The sequence below is a fragment of the Telopea speciosissima genome, chromosome 8, assembly GCF_018873765.1.
Source record: "Telopea speciosissima isolate NSW1024214 ecotype Mountain lineage chromosome 8, Tspe_v1, whole genome shotgun sequence".
Lineage (NCBI taxonomy): Eukaryota > Viridiplantae > Streptophyta > Magnoliopsida > Proteales > Proteaceae > Telopea > Telopea speciosissima.
Genome location: NC_057923.1, coordinates 50,580,525 through 50,608,097, shown reverse-complemented (window position 1 = coordinate 50,608,097; position 27,573 = coordinate 50,580,525). Strand labels below are relative to the sequence as shown.

Here is a 27,573-nt window from a genome sequence, read left to right as displayed (position 1 = left end):
ACTTCTTTTGACAGACACGGGAATCCTGTCTACCAATTTTAGGGCTCTACAGGACACAAATGGTTCAACATCTACGATTGTCCTGACTGCACTCAGTCTAACGATGATGATGAAACCTCTCGGCAACGGAAGTCCCAGAAAAAGAAGTCTCTAGATCCCCTATGGCAACGCTACCAGCAAGGTTGCCCAAATGTTGGCCCCCTTGGAGACAATCCCGGCAAGTACCAGTTTATTGTTGAGTATGGCAACAGCAAACCCTGTTTATTAGGTTGCTGCTCTCCACCGGTTCCTCCGGCACCCCCGCCTTCCCGATGTGCCCCTCAGGAACCTCCTTTTCCACCAACCCACCAACGCCTTGTTATATGTTGGGTATTGGCGGTGGTGGTGGTTCGCCTTCCATCAGCAAGAATTTCCCTGCTGCTGTTGATTATGAAGACCTTGACCAGCGCATGCAACGATGGAAGGTCACTCCTCCCAAGACAGTTGATCATAATGGGCAGAGACCCAAGAACACTTGTGTTGAGGCTCAGCTTAACTGGCAAACTGAGAATGCCATAGTTCAGAATCAGTATCTTCAGAAGATTGTGGCTCATAAGGAGCATAACATATTGACCTTACAAAAGCAAGAATTAGATGTTGCATATCTTAAAGGAAAAATTGATGCTCTGCACCAAAAGCTCATCCATATTGCAACCACCGTTAAGGATGTCGCTTATGCATCCACTCTCATCTCTTCGAGAGAAAAGGAAAAGATCAGATTGGAAGAACAACTCAGTTGGGCTCAAGCTCCACTTCATCCATCTCATGGTTCTTATTATCCAGAATTCCCTCCTATCATTGAATATGCGGCTTCACCTCCGCATCATAGTTTTCCGACAGAACTACTAAAGGAGTTACAGCAAGACCAGAGACGTTTGGGCCAAAGGAAGTCCTCACGTTCCTCGTCAACCTCTTCCAGATCTATGTCGCAGACCTCACCTCCGTGACAACCACAACACAATCCACTGGATCCCCTCAGGCCATACCAATCTTATTCTAAACCTACTTTCCAACCCACTCATCCCAGCACTTCACGACCCCCTCAGTTTGTCCCCTATATTCCTCCCGCCAAATCACAATCCACTCAGTCGGCATGTTCTCCATTACTCCCATTAACCAACACCAACCCATTGAGTACCTTTCTCAAACAGCTTTACTCCACCTCCAACCATAAGATCCCTGTACTCTCATTATAGGATCTCACCGACTCTGGTTCCGACTTATCTATATCCTTCCTTGGATCTGAAGATTTTCACCCAGTCTTCCCGACCGAAGCAGCTGATCAGGATTAGCACCATCACCAGAACTAACAAGGAACTGATGTTACTATGGAACCCCTTTCAGATGAAGGAGAAAACACTCCCCAGGATAATACCCCTCACCATGTTCCCCTTCCAAAATATCAGCCTTTCTAGAACCAGGATCCCAAGCAGTTGTTCACCTTTGATGGAACTCCATTTCACCAATGGCCCAATAAAATTTCAGAATTTCATGCCTGGTTGACTGTTGAATTGCTTCAAGAAGGTGTTACCCCTTGAACGGCTATTACTAAATTTTTAGCCCGGACACATGGCACTCTCCATGAATGGTACATGTCCCTTGGTTAGTACCGCCAGTTACAATGGGTACAACTTGGAGTCGATGAATTTGTCTTTCAACTCTATAATGAATTCATAGGTCCTTTTGATAGCAACAGAATCAAGGGCCATGAAGAATATTTCCAGATGAAATTTTGTTCTTTCAAAAAGATAGATTTGGAAAGACACTTCACTCGTATGGTGGATCGGTTTTATATTCTCGGCGGAATTGATGATGTAAATATGAAGCAGGTCTTTCTCAATTTCTTCCCCGACCCTTTGGGAAAGGATGCCCTAAAAAATCTGCATATCCAAAATTTGCAGTTGCATCAGGTCACCCTTGGTCAATTATACCAAGAAATTCAAACAGCTCTCCAGAAGCTTTGTGACCAACAACAGTTCTTCAAGACATGGGAAAAGACTACTGAAAATTTAAAAGACACTTGTGACAATTCTTATTTAAAGATCAATTGCAAGGACCAGATCTGCAATTGCCCCACGAAGAAGCAATCTCACATTGCTCGTTTTCGCAGAACCAGGTCCACTTCCCACAGGCATCGTCGCCCTCGTCCGCCTCACAGGCAACAAAAAGGCAAGCGTTATAAGAATTTCAAACGCAAGAAGCTTAGAGGAAAAACTTCTGATAAATGCTTCTCTTGTGGAAAGAAAGGCCATTTTGCCAAGAATTTCCCTGATAGACAGAAAAAGGCAAACCTCTTGCATATGCTGGCCCAATTTGCTGCCACAGATGATCCAGATGCAGACATAGAGTCCCTTTACTCTATTGATGAGGATTTTTCACCAGATCTCCTCTTCGCTCTAGAAGAACAGTTCTCGGACACCGAATCTGATTCAGACCCCGGGTCCGACGGATTTGAACCTGTCTACCCTTTATCATCCTCACCCTTACCTACCCTACCAACCACTAAGGTTTCTCTCCCCCTGGCCCCTTTGTACATCGTCCCCACTTCATGGGACCGCCCGATTAAGATCATAGGCTATTTTGATACCGGCGCCACTATGACCATCTTAGCCCCACATGTTTTACCCTCCTCATATTGGAAACCGTATAAGCAGTACTTCACTGTAGCAGATGGCAAAACCTTTGCCGTCGACCTCATTTCAAAGGCCCCTGTCAAGTTCAAAATTTTTCCTACTTTAACCATCAACCACAGAGTCTTAGGATCCTCCCTCCTCGGTCGTGATGCCCTTATTGGTTTTGACCTCCTCAGTCGTTTTTCTTCCTTACAATGGAATGCCAAAGGCCTGACCTACAAGAAGCAGTTTCTTCCTTGGACTACTGTTTCCAATCTCTTTCTCACAATTCCTTTTGCAGATACAAAGCACCGGCTGAGTTCTCACTATTGTGCTGACTCTCACACAGCATTCCTTTAAAAGTGTGACCACCCATTATGGCAGAACTCCCAGTTTTTCATCAAGCTTCCTTTCAAAAAGAATGAAGACGCCAATCCTACTAAAGCTAGTCATGCTGGAATGAATCCAGACCATCTTGCCCTGGCTCAGGAAGAAGTCACCCTTTTACAGGCCCAAGGACTCATTGAACCTACTTCATCCCCATGGGCATGCGAAGCTTTTTATGTCAACAAACGAGCTGAACAAACTCGTGGGAAACTTTGCCTTGTCATCAACTATTAGCCTCTTAATGCTTTCCTGGCCGACGATAAATTCCTATTACCAACTCGGCCAGCTCTCATGCTTCAACTTGTTGGAGCTGCAGTTTTCAGTAAATTCGACCTAAAGGCAGGATTTTGGCAACTAGGCATCTTCCCAGAAGATCATCCCAAAATGGGATTTTGCATCCCTGACCACCATTTTCATTGGAATGTTATGCCATTTGGTCTCAAGGTCGCCCCCTCTCTTTTTCCAAAAGACAATGATGCACATTTATGCACCCATCCAGAAGCAAGCTCTCATTTATATAGATGATATCCTCCTCTTTTCCAAGACAGAGGAAGAACACCATCAACTTCTATCCCAGTTTCTTGACATCACCATCCAATATGGCATCATGCTCTCTGCCAAGAAGATGAAAATTGGAATTCCTAGAGTTGACTTTCTTGGAGTTACCATTGCCAATGGTACTTATGATCTCCAGCCGCACATTGGCAAATCTCTCCTATAGTTTTCAGATGGTCCGTTCACTATACTCAGCTCCAACGATTCCTTGGAATTATTAACTACATGACTGAGTTTATCCCTAATCAAACTCGGTACACAGGACCACTAAACAAGCTCCTCAAACAGACCCCACCCCCTGGTCTTCTGAGCATACTCAGGTAGTGCAGGCACTCAAACAGATAGCCCAAAAATTGCCTTCTCTCCAGATTCCTTCAATTGGACTCCGCATTCTCCAGATAGATGCTAGTGATGACCAATGGGTAGCAGTGTTGCTAGAAGAACTCCCTACTGGAACTAGAAAGGTGTGTGGATACAGAAGTGAACAGTTCAAGCCCGCTGAATGACATTACCATTCCACTTTCAAAGAAATATTGGCAGTCCGTAGAGGCATTGAAAAATTCCAGTTTTAACTCATTGGCCACACCTTCCAGATTGAAATGGATATGTCATCTTTTCCCAGAATACACCAATTTAACCAAAGGGTTCTCCCTGAACGACAACTTCTCAGATGGGCACAATGGTTCTCGCAATGGTCATTCAAGGTCAAACATATTAAAGGAAAAGAAAATGTTTTGGCAGATTTCTTGTCACACACCAAGATCCCCATCCACTCTACCATCCCCATACTTTGTATGCCCCTCTGGCCTTCAGCCAGATCTCGACCCTCAAGTTCCCAGTCTCAAGACCCAGGTCCCTCAAGACAGCCATCTCCACCCTCAGCCCCTGACCTCACCTCTTTATTACCAACCCTTCCCCTTGAAATTTATTCTGATATTTCAGGAAGAACAATGACCAGCTACAGAACCCAAACCTATCAATCCCTCCTACCAGTCCTTACCCATAAATATGGCCTTACCTATGATTGGCAAGTTTGCCATCCAGATTATCCTTATCTTACCCTATTCACCATCACCCACTACTTCAGCTTTGAGAAAGAATTTATAGTATTCTTTTGGCACCTTCTGGTAGTCCATAAGATCGCTATGTGTTTCTCGGTTCATGCCCTCATCCATTACCTCAGGCAAACCTCTTCAGTATACCGTGTCCCATCCAAAACCAATATCCTTTTTCATCTTGTTGTTCCATCCCACTTCGCCAGATTTCTCCAGCTATTTGCTCCTATACCTCATTGGATCAATCTCCTGTCTAGTCTACCCCGTGATCATCTCTTTGTCACCATCCTGTTTCACCGCCCTATTGATCATATCTATCCAGCTCTTGTTGAACCCCCCATCCTAGACCATCATCTTATCGCCTACAGCCCCACCTTTTCCATTCTTAGAACTTCTGATGATGACCTATTCGCTCACCGCGACACCAATGATGACACCAAAGAGCGATGGAAACATTTCATGCACACCATGTGCACAGAATACCAGGTGGACCCCGCCACCATACCTCCCATCCTTATCAATACCACTCACACAGCATGGGATGTCAATTCCAATCATCTCCACCATCCTGTCATTCACCATATCATGATGCAACATGTGGAACACAAAAAGTAAATCATTACCTAGAAGCTCGTACACACTCATCTGATTCGGATTAGCATTGCAATATCTTGTGACAAGCTGTCGGTTGGCTATCTAAAGTAAAGTTGTTTACTTTTTATTATGTGGTTGTAAGTTTTTGCTTTCTTGTAAGTTTGCTTTTTTATCTTGTGGTTGTAAGCGAACCTTGTAAGTTGTGTCTAGCGGATTTCAAAGGCTGTTAAGTCCGGCTAGTCCGGCTTCGTCTATATAAGAGACGTTTGTTGAATCTTGCAGATCATCCGATCACCGTTCTTTATAGTATAATGGTATACTCCCCAAGTTGAACTCGGTCCTCCTCTTTGTTGCTCTCCATGGAATTGTTTTTGTCTAGCTAATGTAATTCAACTCTCCATGCTTAATTGTCTTACTCCTTTAGCCATCAAACTTCTGGAACAACTCAATGTTGGCTTCTTAGAGGTCACTGAATACCCAGAATGGTTGGCCAAGATTGTGTGTGTTTCAAAAAAAGATGGTTGTCTAAGATGTGTGTGAACTTCAAGGTCTTAAACAAAGCAAGTCTGAGGACGAATTCCCCCTACCACACATAGAAACTTTGGTGGACAACTCCACAAGACATGCATGCCATCCTGTCATTCATGGACAAATTCTTGGGATATAATCTAATCAAAGTGGCTCTTAAGGACATGAAGAAAACGTCCTGTATCACCCAGTGGGATAAAGAAATGCCCTTTGGCTTGAAAAATAAAAGAGCAACCTAATAGAGAGAAGCTACTACCATCCTCCATGATCTTAGGCACAAGGAAGTGGAGGCATATGTGGATGGCATGATAGTCAAATCCAAAGAACGAGAATGTCACATAAAGGCTTTGAAAAAAATTCTTTACAAGAATCAAAAGAGCAAAAAGTAAGATTAAATCCTCAAAAATGTCTATTTGGTGCTATCGTGGGAAAACTTCTAGGATTCATGGTGAGTCGGATAGGAATATAAGTACCTACTGGCTAAAATAAAGGCAATTATGGAATGCCACCACCTAAAACTAGAAAGGAATTTAGAGGCTTCTTAGGAAGAATACAATATTCAAGTTCCTCAAAAAGGATTACTGTTTTGATATCCTTTGAGAATTTCTGATCCATTCCCAGTTCTTGGTTTCCTACTTCATATGGGATTTTTCAGTAACTAAGAATCTGATCAACCATTAGATAAAGACAAGTTTCTGATATATTGTTCCCCTGTTAATTTACCAATTTAATTTTTTTTGTGTTATTTGAGAAGCATTTGCAGATGGTAACACTAATTCAGTTCCATCTTCAAAAATTTGTGACCATCTAAGAAATCTCATGTGAATGAGAAAATTAAGGTTTCAGCTGGGGAATTTCATAAAGATATAAACAATGTCAATGTGGCGTTTGCTTGAGTTTGGATCAATGGAGAGTGTGGGCCCTACACACCAAAGGTGGGTCCCACACCCCATGGAAGGTTTAGATCTGTCCCCCATCGTCCCCTATGTGGGGGACCTCCTGATCCGGACTCCACCCCCTTTTCCCTTTTCGTTTCCCGCCTTCCCCCTTTTAAAGAGGTTGGATCAGGTTCTCATACGTACAAGAACCATTTCTCGTATGCCAGTTGACGCACATATGGAATCCACTCGCTCTCTAGCTTGGATTCCATATGTGCATCAGCTGACGTGGATTGGATTTTTCATTTCACGTGGGCTGTGGGGTGGTCATGTCGCCCTTCCTGTGTGTGTCTGGGCGTTATGCAGCTTGGCAGCTTTCTTTTCCCTTAGCAATTTGTTTGCTCCTAAAAACCGTCAGCCCAGATTAGGCCGGATCGGGGATCCAAGATGGATAGCCAAGCTAGAAGTTGTATGGATGTGACCCACTTGGGCACGATCCTACCTCATCCGCCCAGAGGCTGAACCACGTGGTAGGTGCTCAGAGAATACTGGAAGAAGAGGGAAATCGCCCAAGAGATGTGAGAACGCAGTGTGAGGTGGGGCCCACCATGGCTACAGGCGGTTAGAAGTAATACAGGCCTGATGGGACACATGGCAAGCATTGATTGAGGCTGGGAAGTATGGGACAGAGAGAAACGGGGTTTATACGTGCCATAGGGCCGTGCATTGCACGCTGCCATCAAAGAGTTACCCTTTTAAATTTGAATAACAAAGTGGAAAGGTGGGACCTGCCATGACTATAGATGGTGGGAGGTTACAAACCCCACATGGCCACATGGCGCAAGAGATTAGCACTTTGGAATGAAAGTGGCCCCAATACAAGGAAGGAGGTGGAAGGGTTGGTTATGGGAATTACCAAGTGAATGTCTTCTATATAAGACAAAAGCCAAGCAAAAGAGAAGGACACCCAACGGATCAACAACACACTTTAGACAAGAGTCTTTATCTTTATTTTATCTTTTCCGTTTTTATGTTTCAAGATGTAGTCTTTCATCTTTCCCTGTAATTTTTGTTGGAGTTGGCTTCCAGCCACCAATGCCTCATTAGCTTGTGTTTCAAGGGGCATTCATGTAGGTCTTGCTTGGAGAATAACTCTAGTAACCATGTCTTTTGGCCCGTGTTTTAAAAGACAACCATCATCATCAAGTTGCAAGCTTCATCAGTCCGTGGCTGACAGAGTTGTGGAAGCTTTATCGAAACCATTTTTGGGAGATGCTTGGAGAATAACTCTAGCATTCTTGTCTTTTGGCCCGTGTTTCAGAAGACGACCATTAGCATCAAGTTGCAAGCTCCATCAATCCATGGCTAGCAAAGTTGTGGAAGCTTCATCAAATCTGTCTTTGGGAGATTATGCTATTTGGTCGTAGAATAGTTGTAGTGTAAACACCAAGTTGTAAACCTCATCAACGTCGGATTTCACAAGTTGTACTGACTCCAATCAGATATAGATTGCAAGTAAGCAATTTGATTATCAATTCTTCTTCCTTTGCTTCGTCCATCGCGATTTTCTTTTACCCAAAAGACCTTAGAGCTACTCAGGCACGGAAGGATCCCCTTCTCATCCTGGTTAGAAGTCAGAATAGGCTGTTTTGGCCTGGCTGGAAGTTACAACAGGCCATTTAGTCATTTAGAACAGGCCGTTTCGTCCTGGTCGAAAGTTAGAACGGGCCGGTTCGTCAGTTAGAGCAGGTCGTTTCGTCCTGGTTGGAAGCTAAGACAGGCTGTATCAGCCTCGTTTGAACTTGCGCAAAGGTTCTGGCACGCCCGTGCTATTTGCACCACATGCATGTGCCCCTGTGTGTGAGTATTACGATTTTTCTCACCAACACAATTAAATTGGGTTATGTGTTTGGCTATTGCCTTCCATGTTCAGAGCTTGGTGTCACAAGTCAGATCAGGCACTGCCGATTCCAATCCGGCCCAATCTAGATTGGATGATCTTTCCTATCTAATCCTAATACTTGAAACCATATATGCATTAAACCTGCTGGATCCTTACTACTATGGAGTATGGACTTGAAGCTAGCTGTCCTTTTCGTTTCCTATATTAGGGTTCTCTCCAAGATTTTGAGATTCGAGTTAGACCATTCAGTTGAACCTCCCCTGTGTTCCAGGAGGACATGTGAAGAATTCCAACCCTTTTTATATAAATATGTTGGTTACTTGAGCTAACTTATCAGCTTTTTATGACTTCTCATTTATATGAAATAGTATCATTTAGCCCCCAAAATTGGACTTGCACTCTAAACTCTAAAGTGGGATGAGAAAAGAATCCATAAAGATGAAAAGAAAAGTAATGTACTTTGCGTTTTTCTTTGCCAAAACATGAACTTCCCTTTTTCTAACACTAGAAAATTTAATAGATTACAACATACAACATGATTTTTCCAAAACTAAATAAAAAAAGAGTGTATCCAGTGCACAAGGCTCTTGCCATTGTGGGGTCTATGGAGGATCATATATAATTTATGCAGCTTTATCCCTGCTTTTGCAGAAAGACTATTTTCAGACAAACCTATGACCACTTGGTCCCAATGGAGCAACCTTTACCTTTTCATCAAAGGACTTGAAACTCCATATATCATAGGTGAAATTACAGCTGATTCTCCATTCAGTATGGTTGAAATGCTTCATGGCCATCAGATTCCAATCCGATGGTTGACAACCACAAATTTATAGATCTTGCGTCGATTTATTTCCCATGGCTATCCCTTTAATCCTACTTTATTGAGGGTGATGTGCTACTAAAAACATAAATTGAGACTTTGTTAGGTACTTGATTGACACGTCAAAAGCTCAAGAGCTGATGGAACACATTAAACCAAGCCCTTTAACCTATACCAAATAAAGCTGACCCAATCTGACGCTCATACACTAGATCGAACCCCATTAGACATAGAACGTACATGCTCTACTTACATTATGTATGACTGAATCGCTGGAGCCCTACCTTGAAACCAATGGTCTTCAAGTCTTCTTGCACCTGTGCTCTGAAGTCCTTGTAAGTGAAGGGCTTATATTTTGTGCTGTGAATTACACCATCGCCCTCAGGGAACACGAAATAGCATATTGAGATCCTTTCCTCTCGTTTGTTCATCACTCTATGTTTCACACTCTTATATTCATCGTTGCTCATCACCTGCCCACATGATACTTAAAAATAAATTACAAGATTCTTAAAAGGTGGTGTGAGCCTCATGCACTGGGTACGTCCTTTTTTTATTTTTAAAAAGTGGTGTGAAATTTATCTAAGCTAGCGTACCTGAAACATGTCACCAATGTTAACGATGAGGGTGTTGGTGATTGGCCTTATTTCCATCCACCTATCATCTTTGCAGATCTGTAAGCCTCCAACTTCATTCTGATTCAATATAGAGAGGACAGTGCTATCGGTGTGGGCACCAAGTCCTTCTGCTTTGTTGGGTTCGGAGCACTGAAGGTAGCGGTAAACCCGAAACGTCCCAGTGGATTCGGATAGATACGATTGAGATAATGTTGGATCCATGCCTACGTTCTTCCTTAGAGCTTCGAATAGGCATCGACCCAGTCGAGCCATGTGCCTCCCATATTCCTCCAATAAACTCCTGTGGTGGAAGTAGTAAGTTAAAAAAAAGAGCGGCAAAAAAAATAGAAACAAATGGTTAGGGTTTTAAACGGCACAAAATTCTGAAGGAAAAATCGTAGGCAAGAGATCTCCACTTGGTTGCATGGTTTCTACACAAGCACCTGAGCCAATGGGAGAGCACACCTGGGTGTCTACTTAGGGGGTAAAGGCGTTTTTTCATGGTGCCTTGAGAGAGAGTGTAGGAAACACCACCAATTAAGTAAAGATCTTTTTCCCAAAATAATAATAATAAAGAATAAACATGAAATGAAAGGGGTTATAGTTTTTTGCATAGGAACTATTTCAACATAAACAATTGATTTTATATGGTTATACGTTAATTAGGATATGTACCACATGAAAGTAGGATTATTATGCTTTCTTATCAGTATATACTCTATATACGTGAACTGCACATAGGACACATATGACATTTTTTTTAATTTCAAACAAACGTAAATGCGTTAAATAAGGCCAATTCAAAAGATATCTCATCTATCCAACAGTTAAAGTAATTGAATTAGCAACACGTGGCAAAATAAGGTCAGTAAACTATGAAGATTTTCTAATCCACCAATCAAATAAACACCTTTTTGTGAAAATGTACCAATATTATATGGACAAGAGATCTCTACTTGATCGCATGGTCTCTACACAAGCATCTGGGTCAATGGGTGAGCATGCCTGGGTATCTACCCAGGGCGACAGAGACATCATTTCACTATATCCTTAATTTGAGAGGGTGTAGAAAATAGCACCAAGTAGAGATCTTTTTCCCATATTATATACATAAGAAAAGTCATCTACTTAGGCCCAGCTAGAAGCCTTTACAGTTCTTATCTATATATAATTAACTTTTGAAGAGATGGGAATCCTATGTTAAGTTTGGTGTTGCATCTTGTTAATTTATATAACTCACCATGTATGGCATCTCTGAGCCTCTTTCACCCTCTTTCCTTTTTCTCTCTAAAAGTCCTTGTTTTTCAAAATTGAACAATATATATATATATATATATATTTTTTATATAGATGATAATGATCTAACAAAACTAAGAGGAAATCACCTTTTCAAACAATTTGTAAGACATTATAAATTCACATGGATAAAAAAATTTAATTAATTTAAATCATGATTAAATGATAATGTGATCAACATGTTCATGAATTCAATTATCATATGCTAAACTGGTAGTTATAGAGGTATATTGAAAAGCCTTCAAATTCTATGCGTGTCAGATCTTTAAACCTTGATATTATTTATGCATATACAAATTTTAAGCATATATTCATGGCAGAAAGGATGTAACATCCCATCCTAGCTAGCTACTCCTTAAATTATCTCTATTGTTTGTTTGTGAGGAGGCGACAATCCATTTCATAAAGAACTCTCTCTCTCTCTCTCTCTCTCTTCTCTCTCTTATATATATACATACACACACACACAAACAAAATGACCTAGCTCATTGAAGCATTCATCCACGTTGACTAAGTTCATGATGGAGGATATCACCCCTTTTCTCTTAACCCATGGTGAAGAGAGAATCTCTTCTTTTACAAGATCTAACCCTCAAAGTTGGTCGGAGAAAGATATTTTGGATCTTTAATAATAATGATGAGGTGAAAGTTAATGATAACATTCACTCTTTCCTTCCGGAGTCCAATCATAAAATCATATCATCATTCCTTCCGAGAAGAAAAGCTAAAACCAAATTTTATACTCAAGATTCTATATTTAAGGGTTCATGGGTGCAAGCTCAGGTTTAACAATGTTTTCTAGTTCTCTACTGAGCAATCCTTGGTTGCAAAGTCACACGTTCAAGGAGGGCCATTAGATTAATGACAAGTTCCAATCTTGCGAATTTTTCCAATCGTCACATGATGTGCCTAGATGTGCACATTGTGAGAAGGATATAAAGGAATCTATACAAGGACAGTGCGTATTTGGAGAAGGTTTCTAACAAGGATAGTGTATAACGAATCTACACGTTACACCAATGAAGGACTGGAAAATGGTATCATTAATATGAAGTCTACATATATGGGACATACATAATTAGGGGCCTCACTAGAAGGATATACAAGAATAGGGGCGTTGTTTTCTGTGCAGCAGCGCAGCCTGCGCCCAGACACATTGGGGTGGGTGCAATGACCACCCTGCCCCCCTGAGTGGCAAACCCATGTGCCTGGGCGCAGCCAACGCTGCTGCACAGAAAACATTCTCTTAAAAGAATATGTAAAGGGCCGCGCGCCGGCGCATGCTTTCTTTTCCCAAATATATAATGCCCAAAGGTTGTATGCACAACCGTTGTGCATGTGCATGGAAATGACAATAACATCCCCCACCCCCAAAAGAAGAAAATGATAGCTAGGGACACAATTAAGAATCCAAATACCTGAAAGAGTGCAACACAGGATCATCTCCTAGCATTTGAGGCAGTTGGTTCAGAATCGTAAAGATACCCTCCATCCTATTCACGTTCTGGACTTCTTTTGTTATGACCACTCCATTGGGAGTAAGGGCAGGTGTACCCCAAAAGTAGGACAATGGGCTTTGGATCCTGGCCTTCTTAGATTCAAAGGGGAGAGAGAAGAGCTTCTTCGACTCCTCTTGAAGCTGGGCCGTGAGCTCCATTGGGATTCCATGGTTGACCAATCGGAACATGCCCCAGTCCCTACAAGCCTTTCCAATCTCCACCGGGTTCAGCTTCTGTAGATCTATGCAGGGGAGAAGATCCGACTCATCCAAGATCGGTGGGAACGATTCGGCCGGTTCGACTGTTTGAGCTGACTCGCTTGGCTGGAAAAAGAGCAGAGGGTAAGATGAGAGGTCCTGTCCAGACATGTTTCTCTCTTCTTCTTCTTTTTCGCCGGAGATGGGATGGGGATATGGATGGAATGTCAACGACGACACAGCGGAGCAAGATCTGTGTGATGGACTTGGGGTCTGAATTCTGAGGTCTTTTATTATGGAGTTCAGATTTGGGTCCCACATGAGTGTCATAGATCAAACTCATCTAAAACGATAATTACCAAAGAGAATATAAAATTAAGCATTAAACTAAAGATAAAATATTGTTTTCAAGGTTGCTTGCTTTGATTGCAAGCTTGTTAAGCAGAGAAATCACCAAGAAGGAAATTGTTTGGGAATATGATTTCAAAAGCTCAAAAATATAAAAAGAGTTCCATATATTATGTGACGTCGGTCAGACGATAATAAACCTGCATGATAACATTTCTATTTCTCTATTATATGGGTAGCAGTTTTCTGTATGGGAGTGTGGCCTATGCCAGCACTCCCATATGTCTATCTCTCTCCTCCTTAAAACAAAAGGGTAGAGGTGTCTTTTCACAAGGGGAGGAGAGAGATAGACTCATGGGAGTGCTGGCGTAGGCCACACTCCCGGACCCTACGCCAGCACTCCCGGACAGAGAACTTTTTCCCTTTTTTAATTCCTTGGAAAAAAAAAAAGAATAGATATCGATTTGTTAACATTGAATCATTTTTTTGTTCCAGAGAATAAATCGAGACAAAAAAGTTGCTGAGAAATAAAAAATTTAAAAAAAAAATCTTATTTGAAGTTTTTCTATCCCAGAAATAAGAAGGGAGTTGTTCTTTAATGAACCCATGGTTAATTTGATGGGCAAAACAGTAATTTCATGTTCAAAATAAAACACCTCTTTTTTGTTTTTGTTGAAAAATAAAACATCACCTCCAATGAAATTCAACCACCACCATCACCACCGCCGCCACCTCCTCCACCACTGCCACTGCTAACACCTCCACCACCACCCTCTACCTGCACCTCCACCATCACCATCACCACCACCACCACTACCTCTACCTGCACCACCACCACCACCACCACCACCAATTTTTTGGGTATTGTGGACGCTAAAAATCATCACCCAGTCACGGTAATAACGACAACTGGACACAGACAACATTGGAGCTTCACTCATGACAAGAGCCTAAAAAAAAAATCCTATGAAAAATAACCAAAAAGTCCCAAAAAAACCCAAAATTCTGATCCATTTTCGGATTTGGTGTATGGAGAAATCCACAACGCCGCAAAAAATTTGGGGTCCCCCAATAAATAGAGGGACCCCACCTCGAAAAGAGTACCGCTTAATCTCGAGAGACGCATCTTGGGCTCCGTTTTCCTCTTTGCTTGTGTCCCCACGTGTGAGCCCCCTTTTGCCATCCTTTAGTCCCTAGGCCCAAATTTGGGATCCATCCATCTTTTATCCATGTTTTAGGAGGTCCAAATCAAGGGATGGTTAAGGGATTGATAAATTATCAAGTAAGGTTTGTTGAACCCTAAATTAATCCTCTGATTTCCCAAATCCACAGAATATGGTTCGTAAACCCTAAATCCAAGTAAGAAAATCGTGAGAAGAATGTGTTATAGTTCATACTTTGGGGACAAGTCGAAAGGTTGCAAAGAGTCATTGACAGTGGAGCAGAGATGTTTCCAAAGACCAGAGTTGCAGAGGTTGCAAGAAGAAGGTTGTAGAGAGTCGTTGATGGTGGAGCAGAGGTGTTTCCAAAGACTAGAGTTGCTAAGGTTGCAAGAAAAAGGTTGTAGAGAGTCGCTGACGGTGGAGTAGAAGTGTTTCCAAAGACTAGAGTTGCAGAGGTCGCAAGAAAAAGGTTGTAGAGAGTTGCCAACGGTGGAGTAGATAGTCACCGACGATGGAGCAGAGTTGCAGAGGTCACAATAAGACAATTGCAAAGTTGCTGACGGTGGAGCAAAGGTCTTTCCAAAGACTAGAGTTGCAGAGGTCGACCGAACCCCTCAGTTGTACGATTCCAGAGAAGATGATTGCAGAGAACTTTGTGTGAAGCTATGAGAGAGTTGCAGAGGTCGGGCGAAGTCCATTTTTGTGTGATTGCAAAAAAGAAATATCGATTTAGGTTATGTATTACTCTCATGTTATGTTTTGATGGTAAATTCCATCAATGCCCCTATGCTACTTAAGTCAGTGTTTTGTTTCACCTTGTTTTGGTAGAATTGATTCTCAACTATAGAAGTTTACCAATAAAAATGATTCTCAATTATACAAACATCATTTTGGTATTTCTCAAAACCATGCTAGAACCATAGTTCGTCCAAAAAAAAACACAAAAACGGATGAGACAACACATACATAATCTGTGCCATTTCTATCCCCAGAAACACAATAAACATTAGAAATGTTTTTTTAGAAGGATACCATACAAGCCCTAGTTATCCAACTCTCAGACTTTGCCATATCATCACAGCATATGAAAAAATGAGATGAGCCACCTTGATAAGGTTATCATCAATGGTTGACTGATCACTGAATTTTCCTTTGACAAAGGGAAAAAAAATTTGTTTATGAATAGAGGATGATTTGGCTGTTATTCAAACAACCAACACAGAAACTATTTAAACGACCTAAGGGTTATTAACGTCGTATAGACAAAATACCGTTAGAATTGAATCCTTGGAGTTGTTCAAGTCCTCTCCTCCCTTGTTTGACAATTGTTGCAGAGCTCGAGTTCAAAAGTTTCTGCTAGGTTTTTCAGCTGATTTTGATTTACTTTCTGTGATTCAACGACGTGGAAGAGAGAATGGAAAATCGAGTGCCCTCAGGGACAGCCAAGCTATGCGAACAGATGGAGTTGCTGGAGTTCCCTGATAAGTTCTTGATTAGATCTTTGGATTCTCCCAACCAAGCTTTCTCCATTGGTCGTTCTAATGGCAGTATTGACACCCAAATTGGTTAGAGCTTCGTTTGATATTTCTCTCTCTCTCTCTCTTTGGGTTTCGTTTATTGCATGCCACATTCAATCTTTGCCCTAATGAATACGATCTCGAAACTGAAATTTTCAAATTCGCATAATTGTTGAATCTCAGACGCATGAATGTCTCGTCAAGTTCAACTGATATATATTTTATTCCTAATTTTCATGTCTCTTCGTGATATAATGGTGTCTTCTGTGGTAATTTCAAGTAATAATCATTCAGAGAATTGTATTGCATAAGAATCAAGCCTCTCGAGTTCGCTCAAATATTTCATTATAGTTCGGCTTATGTTAAATACCTTTTGATTTTCAAGTCTTCCTCAGTTCTAACTTGATAACTGCCTTCTACCTCATCCCATGAATCTAAAGTATACAAACAACAAACAACGTACAAAATGAGGGCTCGTCCCGTAGACACATAGTCAATTTATCTGCAACCAATGTAAAGATATATAACAATAAATCATGTCACTGACTACATGAGTTAGTCATTTCAAGTAATAGTGGCTTGGAAGACTGCATTACTCATCAAGACACCACTCGCCGAAAGGTTACTATATCCGAAGTTAAAGAAGCAATAAGAAAGATGAACGTAGGCAAGGCATCAGGCCCAGATGGGGTTCCAATAGAAATGTGGAAGAGCTTGGGATTATGTGGTTCATCTTGGTTAACCAATCTGTTTAACAAGATTTTGAGCACAAGAAAGATGCCAGATGAATGGAGGAGAAGCATTGTGGTTCCAATCTACAAAAATAAAGATGATGTTCAGACTTCAGAGTTGCAACAACTATAGAGGCATAAAAATAATGAGTCATACTATGAAATTATGGGAGAAGATTATTGAAGCCCATCCGAGAAGAGAACTGCTATCTCAGAGAACCAATTTGGTTTTATGTTAGGTAGATTAGCGACAGAAATTATCTACTTACTTAAGAGGCTCATGGAAAGACCTAGAGGTTGCAAGAAGGGTCTCCATATGGTCTTTATTGATCTAGAAAAAGCCTACGACAGAATCCCTAGGGAGTTCATTTGGCACATTTTAGAGAAGCGAAGGGTGTCGAGTAAGTATGTGGATATAATTAAAGATATTTATTATGACGTGGTAATGTAGCTCTAGATAAGAGGAAAATCCCACCAGAGGCCAAGCAATAGGATAAAAAAAGGACTGCTGGTTCGAATGGGCAGAATTAGGTTTTTTAGGCTAAATTCTAGGGTTAGTGATGCAGCTCCAAGTAGGAAGAAGAAGATGGAGAAGTCCTGAACTTAGGGCTTGATTAGGGAGCCGTAGAGTATGTTTATTTGTTGGTTATTCTCCATTCTTAGTTTATTTTCCTATTTTTAGATTGAACCAGTTTAGAATTGGTTGCACCCAAGTGGTTCAATTGGTCTAATTTAAGTGAAGTGTTCCTATTGGTTAATAGGTCCTTAAATCCTATTGGCTAGTATGGAATCTTCTTTTAAATTAGTTGTTCTAAGTTAGATGTCTTTTAACTTAAGTTAGTAGGTTAAATAGGTCTTTTTACTGTTTTAGTTATTAGTTTTAGTTTTAATTCCTTCCCTTCCACGATTTTGTGAAGGAGAAGTCATTAATATGTTTTAGGATTTGGCATAAAGCCATATTATAAATAAAGTAAATCGTGGAGGCTCCCCCACATTGAATTTTGAAAAAAAAAGACTGTTACTGCTGCCGATTGCTGCTGTTGTTCCTTTGTGAGTGATATCCTTGTGGATCTCAAGGTGGATAGGATGGGTGGATTCCTGCAACTCCTTGCATCGAGAAGATCGGGAGGTTCCCTCAATTTTCAAGTTGCTGTCGGTGGATTCCTGCTATAAGTTTGAAGTTTAATTTTTTGTTCCATCCATTCTTCTTCCCCCCATTCGATCCCTCTTATTTTTTGTTTGAATTTTTAAAACCCTAGATCATCTAAGCCTGATCCAACAACAACCCCTTATTAGAATCTTACCAAATTCTGATCACAGCTTCCCCTCCACCAGTCCTGCACTCGAACTGAACTGTTGTCCCAAATTCTCACTCAAACCGTAGTTCTATAAAACCCTATTAAAACCCCAAACCCTAGAATCCCGATCTCATACTTTCAGCCATTCAAATCCAAGCCCCTTTCACTCGAACCTCCCTCCTACACATCTGAGCACTTGACCCTAATCCCTAGGTCAGATTCTCTTTATAAACCCTAGTTTGACTACTTGGCTGCTTCCCTAAAACCCAAACCCTAACCCTAAAAATTTTGGAAATTGAATTTTGATTCAAAAATTATTAAAATCTGTTTTAATATCTTTCCCAAAGCCTGCCTGTTAAAATCAGATATACATTGCCCCATTTCCCATACCTAACCCTAGAATTTAACCTAAAAACCCTAATTCTACCCAACCAACAAGCAACCTTATTAGATCCTATTGCTTGGCCTCTAGTGGGATTTTGTCTCCTATTTAGGGCTACATTAACTTGGTATCAAGGCCATGGATGAACATGGCAATCCGGTCTGCCACAACCACCCGACCCTATGGTACCAATGTTAGAGATGTTCAAAAAATTTACTGCTGACCAAAAAGCTACAACTGATGCAATCATGACCAGATTGCAACACTTGGAAGGACGAAGAATCCCTCCTGATAGGGACAGCAACCTGCCCATGGAAGAAGACAGGTACCAACTCCATTCAGTGGTACAGAGGCTGCCTGACAGAGATGGGAGCCCCAGAGATGACTACAGGGGTTATAGAGATGGACACATAGGTCACAGGGACAGATTCAGAGCTGACCAAGATGACAGGGATGGTAGAGATCATTACAGAGATCGTTGGGACAGATCTAGAGATGCCTGTGAGCCTTCCCTGGAACACAGAGATCACCACCGAGGCTACAGAGATAGAGATAGAGAAAACCAAGACAGAGACAGAGCTCGCTAGCCTACTTTTGAGGAGTATATGAGGTCCTACTTCACTGGAGACCAGGGCCCTAATCGGTGCTATACAGACAACCAAAAGGTGAAGCTTGAGCTAAAAGAATTCAATGGTCACCCTGACCCCCAGGTATTTTATGACTGGCTTGCTGCAATAGATGATTACTTCGACTGGTATGATTTGTCTGAAGAGAGGAAAATGAAGTTAGTCCATGCTAAACTTGTCGGGCTAGTACACGAGTGGTGGAGAACCATTGAAAGACAGATGGACTTTAATGGTACTACACCCCGCACTTGGGAAGACATGAAATACGACCTGACTAAGCAATACTTGCCAAGGCACTTCAGATCTCAGCTACAGGATCAATTCAACTCCCTCTGCTAAGGAACCATGACTGTAACTGAGTACATGAGGCAATTCAATGCTCTTTCTTCTCACACTGGCATTAGGGAGGAGGGCATCCAAATGCTTTCTCGGTTCAGGTTGGGTTTGTCAAGTGAGATCAACCAGGCAATTGGGGTGGTTGACGTTGCAGACATTCAAGATTGTTTTGAGAAGGCCTTGAAAGCAGAGGAGCTATTAGCTTCAAGTGAACAACCGGGTTCTACTTCCAAGCTGGCCTACATCAACACTAGCACCTCAAAACAAGGTTCCTTTATAAGCAGCACCTCTCGCCCTGCTGTTCCCCCACGTGTGGATGATAAGGGCAAAGCTCCTATGGGCCGAAATGACCCTTTCACTTGTTATTACTATTAAGACAAGGGGCATATTGCTTTGGACTTCCCACACAAGAAGAAGTCTGTCAACATTGCTGAAAAGGAAGGAGTTCAAGGTGAAGGTGAAGACCAGGGCGAAATTCATTTCCTTGAACTTCCTCCTAATGATGATGACGATGTGGCTGCTTATCTTAAAGACGAAGGTAATGATCCTAGAGGTGTTCATGTGATCCTTCAAGAGGCTGTTGCCCAGCCAGAGTTCCAGCCTTCTTCATTCGTCAAAGAGCTGCTGTCCGCATACAAGCTTGAACCATCCGCTGAAGAAGAACTCAAGAAACTTGATCCTAATTTGGAAGACTATTCTGTGATCTCCAACCATTCATGAGAGATGAATGCTTTGAAGACAGGGAGAGTTGATGCAGCTCCAAGCAGGATGAAAGAAGAAGAAGAAGAAGAGGAAGTCCTAAACTTAGGGCTTGATTAGGGAGCCGTAGAGTAGGTTTATTTGCTGGTTATTCTCCATACTTAGTTTATTTTTTTTGTTTTTAGATTGAACCGGTTTAGAATTGGTTGCACCCAGTTGGTTCAATTGGTCTAATTTAAGTGAAGTGTTCCTATTGGTTAATAGGTCCTTAAATCCTATTGGCTAGTATGGAATCTTTTTTTAAATTAGTTGTTTTAAGTTAGATGTCTTTTAACTTAAGTTAGTAAGGTTAAATAGGTCTTTTTACTGTTTAAGTTATTAGTTTTAGTTTTAATTCCTTCCCTTCCACGATTTTGTGAAGGAGAAGTCATTAATTTGTATTAGGATTTGGCATAAAGCCATATTATAAATAAAGTAAATCGTGGAGGCTCCCCCACATTGAATTTCGGTTTCTTTGTAGCTTGGCCCTTCTCTATGCTACTTGTCTTCTTTTTTTTTTTATCCAAACCTTGTCTTCTTTTGATCTTCCTTCAAACACATAATAGAAAGAAATGTGTTTCCTTCGTTTCCCATGATCTATGCTAGTGTATGGTTGTATAAGACGCAAAATTTCACCCTGATTCTCCGGCCAAATAATGGGCTCACCTGAAGAACATTGACCATTCCCAGGTTGAGATTCAGGTACAATGAGCTCACACAGCTTCTTCTTCAAACCCTCTGTTCTCTTTAGAAAGGAAACTTTTTGCCGCTTCTCACAAGCTAAAACCAGCTTCTTCTCCTTCTTCTTAGATTCCTCTACTGAGTGCTTCGTCGTCACTCCTCTGTTTCTACCACAAAGAACAGAGAAATCGAAAACCAAACTCAGAAACCCATGAAGTATCCTAGTTGGAGAATGCAAACCCAGAAATTTGAATGTATGAAACCAGATGGGAGAGTAGTCCGATTCTAGTTTCTAATACAATAGACAGAGAAAACGAAAACCAAAGAGAGAGAGAGATAGAAACCAAGAGTTACCTGCTCCTGGTGCCCTCTTCTTATCAGCTTTTGATCGAAGGATATTACCGTTGTAGATTCTCCAAGATAGATACAGTAATCAAGATTTCAAGATTCTGTTTCTAAGCTATTTTGATGTGAAAATTGGATTAGCTTTGGAATCGGGATTTGGCTTAAAAATCGGTCCAATTCATGTTGGAATATGAAGAAATGATTAGGAATAGGGACAATCCGGTTCCAATTCAAAGCATTAACGATTAGTATCGGTGGTAATTGATACTGCCACCAAATACTGATTCGGATACTATGCCCTAAGGCTATGGGAGTGAGCACGAACTATTGTGTTGTTACTTGTACCTCTTATTAATATAGGCAGCTTAGGATTTGTTTCCACAAGATATGCCCTCCTGTCATTCATGGACGGATTCTTGGGATATAATCTAATCAAAGTAGTTCCTAAGGGCATGAAAAAAACGTCCTATATCACCCAGTGGGATAAAGAAATACCCTTTGGCTTGAAAAATGCAGGAGCAACCTAATAGAGAGAAGCTACTACCATCATCCATGATCTTAGGCACAAAGAAGTGGAGGCACATGTGGATGGCATGATAGTCAAATCCAAAGAGCGAGAATGTCACATAGAGGCTTTGAGAAAATTCTATGCAAGAATCAAAAGAGTAGAAAGTAAGATTAAATCCTCAAAAATGTCTGTTTGGCGCTATCGTGGGAAAACTTCTAGGATTCATGGTGAGTCGGATAGGAATATACGTATAGCCTACTAAAATAAAGGCAATTATGGAATGCCACCACCTAAAACTAGAAAGCAATTAGAGGCTTCTTAAGAAGAATACAATATATTAGTCGTTTTTATAAGTCAGCTAACGGTGGTAAGCAAGCACATATTCAAATTCCTCAAAAAGGATTATTGTTCTGATATCCTTCGAGAATTTCCAATCCATTCCCAGTTCTTGGTTTCCTACTTCATGTGGGATTTTTCAATAACTAAGAATCTGACTATTAGATAAAGACAAGTTTTTGATAATATTGTTCCCCTATTAATTACCAATTTAATTGTTTTGGTGTTATTTGAGAAGCATTTGCAGATGGTAACACTAATTTAGTTCCATCTTCAAAATTTTGTAACCATCAAAGAAATTAATCTCAAGTGAATGAGTTAATTAAGGTTTCAGCTGGGGAATTTCATAAAGATATGCACAATGTCAATGTGGCGTTTGCTTGAGTTTGGATCAATGGAGAGTGTGGGCCCTACACACCAGAGGTGGGTCCCACACCCCATGGAGGGTCTAGATCTGTCCCCCCATCGTCCCCATGTGGGGGACCTGATCCGGACTCCACCCCCTTTTCCCTTTTAGTTTCCCTTTCCCTTTTAAAGAGACTGGATCAGGTTCTTATACGTACAAGAACCATTTCTCGTATGCCAGTTGACGCACATCTGGAATCCACTCAGCTCTCTAGCTTGGATTCCATATGTGCATGATCAGCTGATGTGGATTGGATTTTTCATTTTACGTGGGTTGTGGAGTGATCATGTCGCCCTTCCTGTGTCTGGCGTTACGCAGTTTGGCAGCTTTCTTTTCCCTTAACAACTAAATTGGGTTATGTGTTTGGCTATTGCCTTCCATGTTCAGAACTTGGTGTCACAGGTCAGATCAGGCGCTGCCGATTCCAATCCAGCCCAATCAAGATTGCCTGATCTTTCCTATCTAATCCTAATACTTGAAACCATATATGCGTTAAACCTGCTGGATCCTTACTATGGAGTATGGACTTGAAGCTAGTTGTCCTTTTCATTTCCTATATATTAGGGTTTTCTCCAAGATCTTGAGATTCGGGTTAGACCATTCAGTTGAACCGGTTGAACCTCCCCCGTGTTCCAAGAGGACATGTGAAGAATTCCAACCCTTTTATATAAATATGTTGGTTACTTGGGAGCTAACTTATCAGCTTTTTTATGACTTCTCACTTATATGGAATAGTATCAGTTAGCCCCCAAAATTGGATTTGCACTCTAAACTCTAAAGTGGGATGAGAAAAGAATCCATAAAGATGAAAAGAAAAATAACGTACTTTGCTTTTTCTTTGCCAAAACATAAAGAACTTCCCTTTTTCTAACACTAGAAAATTAATAGATTACAACATTCAACATGATTTTTCCAAAACTAAATAAAAAAAGAGTGTATCCTGTGCACAAGGTTCTTGCCATTGTGGAGTCTGTGGAGGGTCATAATTTACGCAGCTTTACCCTTGCTTTCGCAAAAAGGTTGTTTTCAGACAAACCTATGACCACTTGATCCCAATGGAGCAACCTTTACCGTTTCATCAAAGGACTTGAAACTCCATCATAGGTGAAATTACAGCTAATTCTCCATTCATTCAGTATGGTTGAAATGCTTCATGGCCATCAGATTCCAATCCGATGACAACCACAAATTTACAGATCTTGCGTCGATTTATTTCCCATGGCTATCCCTTTAATCCTACTTTATTGAGGGTGATGTGCTACTAAAAACATAAATTGAGACTCTGTTAGGTACTTGATTGACACGTCAAAAGCTCCAGAGCTGATGAAACACGTTAAATCAAGCCCTTTAACCTATTCCATACAAAGCTGACCCAATCTAACGTTCATACACTAGATCGAACCCCATTAGACACGGAACATACATGCTCTACTTACATTATGTAAGACTGAATCGCTGAAGCCCTACCTTGAAACCAATGATGGTCTTCAAGTCTTCTTGCACCTGTGCTCGAAAGTCCTTGTAAGTGAAGGGCTTATATTTTGTGTTGTGAATTACACCATCGCCCTCAGGGAACACGAAATAGAATATTGAGATCCTCTCCTCTCGTTTGTTCATCACTTTATGCTTCGCACTCTTATCTTCATCGTTGCTCATCGCCTGCATTACAAGATTCTTAAAAGGCGGTGTGAGCCTCGTGCATTGGGTACATTCTTTTTTTTATTCTTAAAAGTGGTGTGAGATTTATCTAAGCTAGCGCACCTGAAACATGTCACCAATGTTAACGATGAGGGTGTTGGTGATTGGCCTTAATTCCATCCACCTATCATCTTTGCAGATTTGTAAGCCTCCAACTTCATTCTGATTCAATATAGAGAGGACAGTACTATCGGTGTGGGCACCAAGCCCTTCTGCTTTGTTGGGTTCGGAGCACTGAAGGTAGTGGATAGATAGGTTTGAGATAATGTTGGATCCATGCCCACGTTCTTCCTTAGAGCTTTGAATAGGCATCGACCCAGTCGAGCCATGTGCCTCCCATATTCCTCCAATAAACAGCTGTGGTGGAAGTAGTAAGTTCAAAAAAAGAGCGGCCAAAAAAATAGAAACAGACAGTTCGGGTTTTAAATGGCACAAAATTCTGAATGAAAAATAGTAGGCAAGAGATCTCTACTTGGTCTTATGGTCTCTACACAAACAAGCATCTGGGCCAATGGGAGAGCACGCTTGGGTATCTACTTAAGGGTAAAAGGCGTTGTTTCACGGCGCCCTGTGAGAGGGCATAGGAAACACCACCAATTAAGTAGAGATCTTTTTCCCAAAATAATAATAATAATAAAGAATAAACATGAAATGAAAGGGGTTGTAGTTTTTTGCATAGGAACTGTTTCAACATAAACAATTGATTCTATATGGTTATACGTTAATTAGGATATGTACCACATGAAAGTAGGATTATTATGCTCTCTTATCGGTATATACTCTATATACGTGAACCGCACATAGGACACATTTGACATTTTTTTTAATTTCAAGCAAATGTAAATGCGTTAAATAAGGTCAATTCAAAAGATATCTCATCTATCCAACAGTTAAAGTAATTGAATTAGCAACACCTGGCAAAATAAGGTCAGTAAACTATGAAGAATTTCTAATCCACTAGTCAAATAAACATCTTTTTGTGAAAATGTATCAATATTATATGGACAAGAGATCTCTTCTTGGTCGCATGGTCTCTACACAAGCGTTTGGGTCAATGGGTGAGTATGCCTGGGTATCTACCCAAGGCGGCAGAGACATCATTTCACGGTATCCTTAATTTGAGAGGGTGTAGGAAATAGCACCAAGTAGAGATCTTTTTCCCATATTATACTAGAAAAGTCATCTACTTAGGCCCAGCTAGAAGCCTTTATAGTTTTTTTATTTTTTTGGTTGAGCCTTTACAGTTCTTATCTATATATAATTAACTTTTGAAGATGGAAATCCTATGTCAAGTTTGGTGTTGCATCTTGTTAATTTATATAACCCACCATGTATGGCATCTCTGATCCTCTTTGAGTTCAAATCTACTACCCACATGGAGACGGGTGGGGACAGATCTGAACCCTCCATGGGGTGTGGGACCCACACCCCATGGAGGGGTCAAATCTATCCCCACCCGTCCCCATGTGGGTAGCTGATCCGGATTCTCCACTTTCACCCTCTTCCCTTTTCCTCTCTAATTGATGCTAATGAACTAACAAAACTAAGAGGAAATCAAATTTTCAAACAATTTGTAAGACATTATAAATTCACATGGATAAAAAAATTTAATTAATTTAAATCATGATTAAATGATAATGTAATCAACATGTTCATGAATACAATTATCATATGCTAAACTGATAATTATAGAGGTATATTGAAAAGCCTTCAAATTATATGCCTGTTGGATCCTTAAACCTTAATATTATTTATGCATATACAATTTTTAAGCATATATTCATGGCAGATAGGATGTAACATCCCATCCTATCTACTCCTTAAATGATCTCTATTGTTTGTTTGTGAGGAGCCAATCCATTTCATAAAGAACTCTCTCTCTCTCTCTCTCTCTCTCTCTCTCTCTCATATATATATATATATACACACACACAAAAAACAAAAAAAATGACTTGGCTCATTGAAGCGTTCATCCAAGTTCATGATGGGGATATCACCCTGTTTCTCTTAACTCATGGTGAAGAGAGAATCTCTTCTTCTACAAGATCTAACCCTCAAAGTTGGTCGGAGAAAGATATTTTGGATCTTTACCAATAACGGTGAGGTGAACGTTAATGATAACATTTACTCTTTCCGTCCGGAGTCCAATCATAAAGTCATATCATCATTCCTTCGAAGAAGAAAAACTAAAACCAAATTTTATACTCAAGATTCTATATTTAAGGGTTCATGGGGGGCTCAGGTGTAACAATGTTTTCTAGTTCTCTACTGAGCAATCCTTGGTTGCAAAGTCACACATTCAAGGAGGGCCATTAGATTAATGACAAGTTCCAATCTTGCGAATTTTTCCAATCGTCACATGATGTGCCTAGATGTGCACATTGTGAGAAGGGTATAAAGGAATCTATACAAGGGCGGTACGTATTTGGAGAAGGTTCCTTACAAGGGTAGTGTAAAAGGAATCTACACATTACACCAATGAAGGATTGGAAAACGGTATCATTAATATTTAGTCCACATGAGACCTGCATAATTAGGGGCCTCACTATTTATTATGTGAGAAGGATATAAAAGAAGGGAGAATGTTCTCTGTGCCGCAGTGCAGCCTGCGCCCAGGCAGATGGGCAGTTTGTGCAGGGGGCAGTGTGGTCATTGTACCCACCCCCATGTGCCTAGGCATAGGCTGCACTGCAGCACAGAGAACTGCGCCCCATAAAAGAAGCCTTTGGCTCCTCTCCAATGCACTTGTGCACCGAACGGTGTCCATCGCACATCGTGTGGCTAGGGAGCTCCGATCCACACTGCAGCATGCATCCCAGTGCAATGGCGTGTGGATTGAGCTCCTCCCCAGCCGGATGATGTCCAGATCCTTTTCCCAAATATATAATAACCAAAGTTTGTATGCACAACCGTTGTGCATGTGCATGGAAATGACAATAACATCCCCCACCCCCCAAAGAAGAAAATGATAGCTAGGGATACAATTAAGAATCCAAATACCTGAAAGAGTGCAACATAGGATCATCTCCTAGCATTTGAGGCAGTTGGTTCAGAATCGTAAAGATACCCTCCATCCTATTCACGTTCTGGACTTCTTTTGTTATGACCACTCCATTGGGAGTAAGGGCAGGTGTACCCCAAAAGTAGGACAATGGGCTTTGGATCCTGGCCTTCTTAGATGCAAAGGGGAGAGAGAAGAGCTTCTTCGACTCCTCTTGAAGCTGGGCCGTGAGCTCCATTGGGATTCCATGGTTGACCAATCGGAACATGCCCCAGTCCCTACAAGCCTTTCCAATCTCCTCCGGGTTCAGCTTCTGTAGATCTATGCAGGGGAGAAGATCCGACTCATCCAAGATCGGTGGGAACAATTCGGCCTGTTCGACTGTTCGAGCTGACTCGCTTGGCTGGATAAAGAAAGGAGGGTAAGATGAGAAATCCTGTTCCGACATGTTTCTCTCTTCTTCTTCTTCTTCTTTT

General features: G+C 41.1%; 2 protein-coding genes across 4 annotated transcripts in view; one reads left to right on the top strand and one right to left on the bottom strand.

The window, feature by feature from the left end:
- Window positions 1–460: 460 nt before the first annotated feature.
- LOC122672760 (gibberellin 2-beta-dioxygenase 8-like) lies at window positions 461–27,573 on the bottom strand. 3 transcript variants are annotated; one of them, XM_043870244.1, is made up of 5 exons: window positions 27,097–27,573; window positions 9,971–10,292; window positions 9,640–9,847; window positions 1,367–1,376; window positions 461–471 (listed from the first exon to the last, which is right to left on the bottom strand). In XM_043870244.1, coding segments are annotated over exons 1-5 (990 nt in total). In that variant the 5' UTR covers window positions 27,546–27,573; the 3' UTR covers window positions 461–470. The 3 variants fall into 3 exon arrangements, with proteins under 3 accessions (XP_043726179.1, XP_043726177.1, XP_043726178.1); XM_043870242.1 differs by lacking the exon at window positions 27,097–27,573 and adding an exon at window positions 12,706–13,220; XM_043870243.1 differs by lacking the exons at window positions 461–471; window positions 1,367–1,376; window positions 27,097–27,573 and adding an exon at window positions 12,706–13,220 and having other exon boundaries at window positions 9,629–9,847.
- The window catches only part of LOC122672759 (phosphoinositide phosphatase SAC8), a 54,594-nt gene continuing 42,811 nt past the window's right edge, over window positions 15,791–27,573 (top strand). The window contains exon 1 of the mRNA XM_043870238.1: window positions 15,791–16,059. Coding sequence (XP_043726173.1) covers window positions 15,909–16,059 — 151 coding nt within the window. The 5' untranslated portion in view covers window positions 15,791–15,908. The remainder of the gene's footprint in view (window positions 16,060–27,573) is intronic.

Excerpts from the sequence above, each read along its gene's own strand:
- LOC122672760 (XM_043870244.1), bottom strand. The coding sequence starts at position 27,545 with ATGTCGGAACAGGATTTCTCATCTTACCCTCCTTTCTTTATCCAGCCA. Across the intron at positions 10,293-27,096 it reads CCTATGTTGCACTCTTTCAG|GAGTTTATTGGAGGAATATG; the intron begins GTATTTGGATTC and ends CTTCCACCACAG. Across the intron at positions 9,848-9,970 it reads ACATTGGTGACATGTTTCAG|GTGATGAGCAACGATGAATA; the intron begins GTACGCTAGCTT and ends TCATGTGGGCAG.